This window comes from Seriola aureovittata, chromosome 19, assembly GCF_021018895.1.
Source record: "Seriola aureovittata isolate HTS-2021-v1 ecotype China chromosome 19, ASM2101889v1, whole genome shotgun sequence".
Lineage (NCBI taxonomy): Eukaryota > Metazoa > Chordata > Actinopteri > Carangiformes > Carangidae > Seriola > Seriola aureovittata.
The window spans coordinates 11,653,987-11,662,327 of record NC_079382.1 but is presented as its reverse complement, the minus strand read 5'-3'; the positions used below and the strand labels follow the sequence as shown (position 1 = coordinate 11,662,327).

General features: G+C 39.8%; 1 protein-coding gene across 1 annotated transcript; it reads left to right on the top strand.

Moving 5' to 3' along the window:
- The first annotated feature begins 405 nt into the window (after positions 1-405).
- LOC130160645 (dihydrolipoyllysine-residue succinyltransferase component of 2-oxoglutarate dehydrogenase complex, mitochondrial-like) lies at positions 406-8,227 on the top strand. The gene is made up of 15 exons (XM_056363286.1): positions 406-537; positions 3,211-3,244; positions 3,541-3,583; positions 4,034-4,098; positions 4,190-4,264; positions 4,407-4,462; positions 4,576-4,684; positions 5,033-5,182; positions 5,289-5,362; positions 5,457-5,554; positions 5,788-5,918; positions 6,058-6,131; positions 6,235-6,318; positions 6,470-6,637; positions 6,946-8,227. Exons 1-15 carry the CDS (start codon positions 475-477, stop codon positions 7,078-7,080), a joined length of 1,359 nt encoding a protein of 452 aa, XP_056219261.1. The 5' UTR covers positions 406-474; the 3' UTR covers positions 7,081-8,227.
- Positions 8,228-8,341: the final 114 nt, after the last annotated feature.

Genomic DNA, 8,341 nt, shown 5'->3' with positions numbered 1-8,341 from the left:
ATCCCTACCTGCCACATAATCATATTATAATAATAACATCTGAGGCCAACCGTTAATTAACTGACTGAGGAATAAATGCTTAAATTAAATTGTACACAGTTTCTTACTTTTTGTGTGGTTGTGTCTGTTATGTAACTTTTTTTTTTTTGAAAGGCTTTTAAAAGTATAGATGACTCCCCTAATGCAGGCAATGGTACAGTCCTATTATCGATGAGTACATTTTATTATGTTATCATGTGGAAAATTCTCTATTATTTGACCCCATTCACATTATTTGTCACGTTGTAGTTCGTGGTAAATGATGGTTTTTACCTTTATCTCAGCTCCCACCGGTCGGTACCCCGCCGTGCCCCCTCCCGCCAAGCCGCAGTGGTTTCTTCCAGTGGGACCGCCCCCGTGCCTGTGAGCATCGAGCGTCCGGACACCGCTTCTTCCTCGGCTGTCACACAACAGGCACAGCCGCCAGCTATCGCTATGTTATCACGATCTCGATGTGTGTACCGGACGCTTGGCCGTTCCCTGTCAGCGGTGAGCCAGGTAGGTTTGAAAAAAAATCATTGACGTGAGCCCGGGTGTTTACTCTGAGACGGACCCCGCTGATTATAATAAGACACAGATGGTTGTTTAGTAGCGTACCGCAGACGTTAGCTTGTTGTGAAGCAGGGCCTCAGCTACCAAGGACAGACAGACAGTGACAGTTTCAGAAGCAGCTCAGGTCAGTCAAGAAGCTGAGAACAGTTTCCCATTAACTACCTGACTAGTGAATATCGACTTTTATTTCAAGATTGTTGTAAATACCAAACTTAATGTTAGCTTTAACCGGCATTTCACAACAAACCGGCTAGCTAACAAGCTAGGAGAGTAGACCTTCTGTCCCTTGTTAGCTAGCAATAATTATAGTCTTTTTTATTTTGTATTTCTCAGTGACAGGCTTGACACGACACACCCCAGTCGTGGCAGGCTAATGTTAGTATGTTATGGTTTCGTGTGGTTGAGGCGACCTGACAGAAATAGCCCATGTCATGTTAGACATGTATGTGCAGCGAGGGGGCATTATGGCTTTGCCCTCACAAGTTCAGCTGTCTTTTCAGTGCTGTGAGCAGGTAACGAAACTGAAACATGATCACCAAAGTAATGACTTGTATCTTCCCGACTTGATTTGTTCTTCTCCCTGGTGTTAGTGTTGCCAGCTGATTATGGATGGTAGAAGTACACTCAGTTATGCACTTGGTTAAAACTAATGCAGTATAATACAACAGCTCTGCAGTGAATACTTGTTTAAATGAAGTTGCAAGGTTCAGTTTTTGTCAAGAGTGTAAACATTTATTTTATGTTAATTCAACTAAAGTCATATTAGAGGCTGTAGTTGGCTGTGCTGTTGTATTGTGTTCCATTATGCGGATTTTAAGTCCACGCTGGGATACAGTCAGTCACCAGACTTATTGATTCAACTCAATGATAATTTTTTAGGCTGCTGTTTGTGACGCTGTTGAATTCTACTGAATTATACAGTGAGGTGTTTCAGTTACTTGGCCTACCCTCGCTGATTTAAATAAATCGGACAAAATAGTAGAAATACCTATCATTAAAGTGCTGCACAATTCAATAGCATCACAATCTGCTGCCTTATAAATGATCATAAAGTTGAATCAACACCTATGTAAAATGAAGGTAGGATTTATTGCAGGGCAGTTGTATTATACTTCATTAGTCTGAGCACTTTGTACCTAATGAACTGGCAACTGAGTGTATAATAAGGGTGGCAACTTATGATTATTTTCATTATCGTTTAGTTTAGTTTGAGAAACTCGAACCAATGATTCGTCTTGCATTTTTTATTTAAAAACTACTTTTGATCATCTGACCAAACAATCGTTGTAGTCGTGTATGTAGAAGGTAGGATTACTGACGGTTTAATTTCTTTCGAGGCAGGTGTGTTAGGCTGAATTACTTTCAGCTAGGTTATCTATTAACTTGCCAGTGTATGTAATGGTACAAAAGATTTTTGAATATGTGCAGGAATTCATCTGGAGTTTTGACTGAGGCAGGTCCTCATTTGGAACACATTGAAAAAGTTAATGCAAGAACAGTGAGTTCAAAATTAAACCAAATACACTGGTGGTTCATCAGTCAGTGTGATGGCCTTCATGGTGCGCAATCAACACTAGTTGTTCTATAAAGTAAGAATAATAGAAAGTCAAGTGGTTGGTTGGCTACATGTCTGCACACGCGTTGCTGTATTGTGGATGATTGGGTCCAAAATCCGCCCTCTTCTGGCATCCCACATCAGTATGTTTTGGTTAGAGTGCTAAGTAACTCCACTTGACAAACATCAGTGTAAGAACAGCGGGAACTTGAGGCCCAGCCCTCAAAATAACTTCACACATGACTCATCACATACAGCAACGCAGCACCGTTAACCCTAACCAGCAGCTAGCATTGGAAAATCCAGTGTTTTACCTCAAAGTCAAAGCTACAAAGGGATATCAGACTTCCTTCCCATTAAGAAGAGGCAAATGATTGTTCATCAGACATTTTAGAAAAGTAAAGTTGTTTATGTGGTAGATGTCTCTCCCTACATCCTTACAGTAATCGGTGGTGTGAGTTATTCAGATATACTTCATTACTCGTTGCCCTTTGATTCATGGCGATGAATCAGGGTTTCCCCCCAGGAAAGTTTGAGTTGAGTTGGTAAGCCACACAGATCTTGATGCATTTCCTCTTGTGACAAATTTTTAGTTAGCAGATTGTAGTGTATTGATTTGTATATTGATGTTGTTTCAGGCAATGTAGTCCACCTCTGCTATATAACACTGTAGAAAACTGTTTGAACTGCAAGTTGAGGGTACACAGAAGTGTTTGTTTTTTTTTTTGTCTCCACAATCCACATTTACTGGTGAATCTCTTTAGAAGACTTACAGCTTAGGCTTGTCTGTTTACAATCAAACTAACCAAGGTCGCAGTGCCACGGCAGATTAAGTAGGCTCAAAACATTTAGCTGTTTAACGTCAGTGTTCAGGTGAAGAGAAAAGCAGGTTTTGGTTTGAGGCTCACCTTTGACAGTTAGGGGAGGGTAATTGATTTAAATGACACTAATGTAATTTTAACAGCCTTCAGTACAAAGCCAGATAAAATTCAAAAACACAAATACACATAAATACTGGTTAAACTAATTTTTTTTTTTTTCTTTTTCAAATTTTATCTGTTCAGGCCAACAATTTGCTGGTCCGGCAAAGTGTATCAGGTAAGTATGCCTCTATACTAACTACGTAGACCAGTCCTTTTAGCTGGGGTTGAGAGCCTCCAAGACAGCTGTCTTTATTCTGTTGCTCATGAATAAACAAGCGCTACGAGTGGGTCATCCAAAGCAGAATCAGTAATGCTTATTCAATGGTTGAGATGCCTGAGGAGCCCACAAGTGGTTAACTGCAGCTTTCAGAGAACTCCACTCATCTCATGTGCGAGGCTCAGCAGAAGCAGTCGTTGCAGCTTTTGTTGATTTTTTTTTTTTTTCTTCTTTCTTCTCTTTTTACCTTTAAGGCCTCTCTGTCTGCAGCCGGCTAGTTTACAGGAATTCTCAGCTGTAAGTGCTCCCTCCTATTTTGATGTTTGTCTTTGATTGTCCTTCAGTAAACCTTTCATCTGTAGAACGCTCAATGATGCACTGTCAGTGAGATATCCTTCTTTTTTTATTCATCATATCATAAACTGAGCTGTACATCTACATCTGTACATTATAATGTTGGTCATTATTGTGTGTGCTTATTAACAAAGTTATTTAGTGCTGAATCAAATAATCAATTAATTGTTCTAATGCTGCTTTTCTCTGTTTTATATAATTCTTAATTGATTATCTATGGATTGTTGTGAGCTTTTTGTGATTGTGATGGGCATTTTCACTATTTTCTGACTTGTGGACTAAACATAAAAAAATAAAAGATTAATTAGCTTTAATTGCATTGCATCTCAAGTCATTTGTTGAATTAGAATTAGTCTGGAAATAAAAGTAATAGTTTGTTTTCTTGACATTTAGAGGTGAATTTCCATCATCGGCAAATGTCTTCCACATCAGATACTTCAAGACATCTGCTGTTCACAGTATGTACTGCAATAGCTCTCAACATTTTGTATTGAACTTAACTCATTGTTCAACTTATAGTAACTTATAGTTGTTTTTGTCTTTGTACAGGGGAAGAAGTAGTCACAGTCAAAACTCCTGCATTCGCAGAATCTGTTACAGAGGGGGATGTGAGGTGGGAGAAAGGTTGGTATTTGTCAACATATGATTGATATGATGATATTACACGGGTGTTTGTCTCCTATATTGTATTATCGGTGAGCCAGATGTTGAAAGTATTCACATTTCTGCACATGAAAAACACACTCCTTCATTGTTTTTATTTTAGCTGTGGGTGACTCAGTGACAGAAGATGAGGTGGTGTGTGAAATTGAGACTGACAAGGTATGAACAAGAAACATCAACCTAAAATTATTTGTATGATTTTTTTTTTTTTTTTTTACTTAAACAGGATAAGAAAAAAATCTTTGCAAAACTTGTGTATTTTCTATTTCCAGACTTCTGTACAAGTCCCGGCTCCAGCAGCTGGTGTAATTGAGGAACTACTGGTGCCCGATGGAGGGAAGGTAGAAGGAGGAACGCCGCTCTTCAAACTCCGGAAAGGAGGTGTGCTTAGTTGAACATCATTGATCATTTCATCACTTATAATGATCTAGAAGAACTCGGTGCTGTTTCTCTATTCTGGTGCCAGTATATCTGTCAGTTTTTGTCAGTCAGTAGTACCATTACCAAAACAATACAGTTTTGATAATTCACTGACTTGAGTAAATAGGCATTTCAACATTTTTTCATAATATTGTAGCAGTGTAGATACACGAAGAGCTGTGCCTCGCTTTAATAAAATACAATGTAAAACTAACACTGTAATGATTTAAAAGATTTTTCAGCTCATTTTTGATGCTCGGTGCTACAGAATCAATTCAGTTGTGACTTGTTTTACTCTTGCCTCCTCAGCTGCTGCTGCTAAAGCTGCTCCCTCCCCGGCTGCAGAGGCACCAGCTGCGGCAGCTTCAGCCCCTCCTCCTCCACCACCTCCACCTACTCCAGCTTCAACCCCCACAGCCATGCCCCCAGTGCCACCTCAGGCTGCCCCAGCTAAACCTGGTGTGTTTCCTACTCTTATCATATGAATCTACAGTTTTTATGTATTTATTATATGTGTATATGTATGTATCTGAAATTGCGTTTCCCTGCCTTTCTCTTTGTGTAGTTTCTGCCGTCAAACCCACTCCTGCAGCTCCAGCAGCAGCTCCTCCAACAGCAGGAGGCAGAGGAGAAAACAGGGTAACACACATAGGAACTAACAAAGTTTTTGTCATGGCCTACCAACAAGGCAAAGACGATGGTTCACAGAACTTTTTGTTTTCCTGCTGACCAGGTGAAGATGAACCGTATGAGGCTGAGGATCGCTCAGAGGCTGAAGGAGGCTCAGAACACCTGCGCCATGCTGACCACCTTCAATGAGGTGGACATGAGGTGAGACACGGCAGCTCCTGAAAAGATTACTCCAACTTTCCCCATCATATTCACAACCCTACCCCGTCAGGATTACAAGCCTCAGTACAAAAGAACCTGATCCACATTTCACGGCATAAGTGTTTGCACACCAGTGTCGCATGTGATCATAGGAATTATTTGACTGAAGGTACTTTTTTATAAAGATGTTTCCTCACTAAAAAATCTCTAACGTGTCATCAACTTTGTTTCAGCAACATTCAGGACATGAGGAAAATCCATAAGGATGCTTTCTTGAAGAAGCACAGCATCAAACTGGGTTTTATGTCGGCGTTTGTGAAGGCTGCAGCTCACGCCCTGACTGAACAACCTGCTGTCAATGCTGGTAAGACGATGCAGACCCGCTTCCAGTGTTTTTTCATTTGCTTGAAATTGAGCTTTTTAAAGTATAGTGTTTGTAGCCAAATATTATAGTTTTTATATTTTTGTTTTACTAAACTTTACCCTCTAAATGTTTTTACTAGTTATTGATGACACAACCAAAGAGATCATCTACAGGGATTATGTGGACATTAGTGTTGCTGTGGCAACTCCAAAGGTACGACTTTTGACTCTTTAAGACTTTACATTTGTGTGTAAAAACTGTTGCTGTTAAAGGCTGAGTAACATTGACTGCATGTGAACGACATGTATTTCTCTAGGGGCTTGTTGTACCAGTGATCCGTAATGTTGAGACCATGAACTTCACTGACATCGAGAAAGCCATTAACGCACTGGGAGAAAAGGTAAAATGCGTTGTGCTATAGGTGGTAACCAGCATCCTAAGATGATTGTATTCTTTTTTTAATCTTGACACTGCTACGCAATTCAGTATAAAATCGGTGCCTATATACTTTTATCATAAAATGAGAAAATCATTTGTGTTGTGCACCTCAGGCTCGTAATAATGAGCTTGCTGTCGAAGATATGGATGGAGGCACCTTCACCATCAGCAATGGTGGTGTGTTTGGCTCCATGTTTGGTACACCCATCATCAACCCCCCCCAGTCTGCCATCCTGGGCATGCATGGCATCTTCGACCGACCTGTGGCCATGAATGGCGAGGTGAGAGTTATTCGTCCATAAATACAGATGTTGTGTGACTAGGAAAACAGCGAAGAGATAATCTACTCGGTTAGCAAAAGTTTTACTGGTGCAAAAGATGAGGTATGAAATCTAAGTTTGCTCATCTTACACAAATTATTAAATGTCAGATGATTATAAAATCGAAAAAAAAAAAAGTTGTGCAAGAATTAATCATTTATATCTGCTTGGACAGGCAATGATTAAACATACTGAAACGATCTACTTGTTTTCCAAACCTGATGCACTCAGACGTGAGTAAACAGTTGAACTGCTTTGTGCTTTGGCAGGTTGAGATCCGGCCCATGATGTATGTGGCACTGACGTACGACCACCGACTCGTTGACGGTAGAGAAGCAGTCACTTTCTTACGCAAGATAAAAGCTGTGGTGGAAGATCCACGCGTTCTGCTTCTGGACATGTAATGTGTCTGTATGTAATAGATCAGCTGCAGAAAATGGACTCCACAACACAAAAACACGCACAAGTCGCACAAAACCACTCACATAACTATTGTTGTCTTTTTAACTGTTCAGTCCCACTGCAGGGGGATACTGAGGTTGTGTTCCAACACTCATATGGGGCTTATACATGTAGTGCTATCTGTAGAGAGTGATTTGAAGCATCTGCCTTTTACTAAATTAGAAAAGCAAACAAGGCTCAGTATCTTCTGTCTGTAAATGTTTGGCTACATTTGGATTTATTAAAGAGACGAGTCACATTTAACTTACATGTCTTAGGACAAAAATTGGCAGACACAGGCAGAAAAATGTGGATAACTCGTATATGGGTGTTTTTATTATAAGCATGTGCTCTTCAGATGGACATGAAGCAGTAGATAAACACTCGCTGCATCCTTGTCACAGTAATCATGAAACACAAATGGCTTTTCCAGGCAACTGTTGACTGCAAGACTTTCTCCCCTGCTTGTTAGTCGGTGCTTGTGAGCCACTTTTTCCACAGCGGGGCAAAGCAGAGCTCACTCCAATTAGTTCAAGATGTTTTAATGTCAACACAAGACTGAAAGATTTCTTTGGTTTGCCTCTGGTCATTGTTACTGGCTTCAGTCTGGAAAAAAAGACTCAGCGAACAGGAAACCAGGTCTTGAGTGGAACACGTGTGTGTCAGCGCCATGCCTTTAAATCCATGTCAGCTATCTGATGGGCATGTATGAGGTGACTCAGTTCAGTTATAGTCCTACTTTCACACACTCATTCATGTCCTATCACTTTGACTTTTTTTTTTTTTTTTTTTTTTAAACCTTTCTCGCTGTTGTCAGGCAGTCAACGTCTAAAAATACTGGTAAAAAGACACAAGTAAAATCACTCATTAGCAGAAAATGTACAAAACACAAACCAAACACTTTGTTTTCTAACATATAGATACAGTATGTTGTTACTTCATGGGCAATATGTTGGGAGGTATGTTCAAAACGCACAATTTGGCAGCATATTTTTATGTTAAGCTCCATTGTTGAAATTTTCATTGTGCTATCCTATATATAAAATACTTGTATCTATTTAAAGAAACAATTTTAAACATTAAACATCTCAAGAGTTTTATGTACTAAAACTGGTCTTGCACATTTTCTTCACATACCTACATGCTGCATTGTCATTAGTCCACCAATGATTCTCTAGCCCTGAAACTATTAGTCGATTTAAGTTTCTGTCAATAGATGAATCC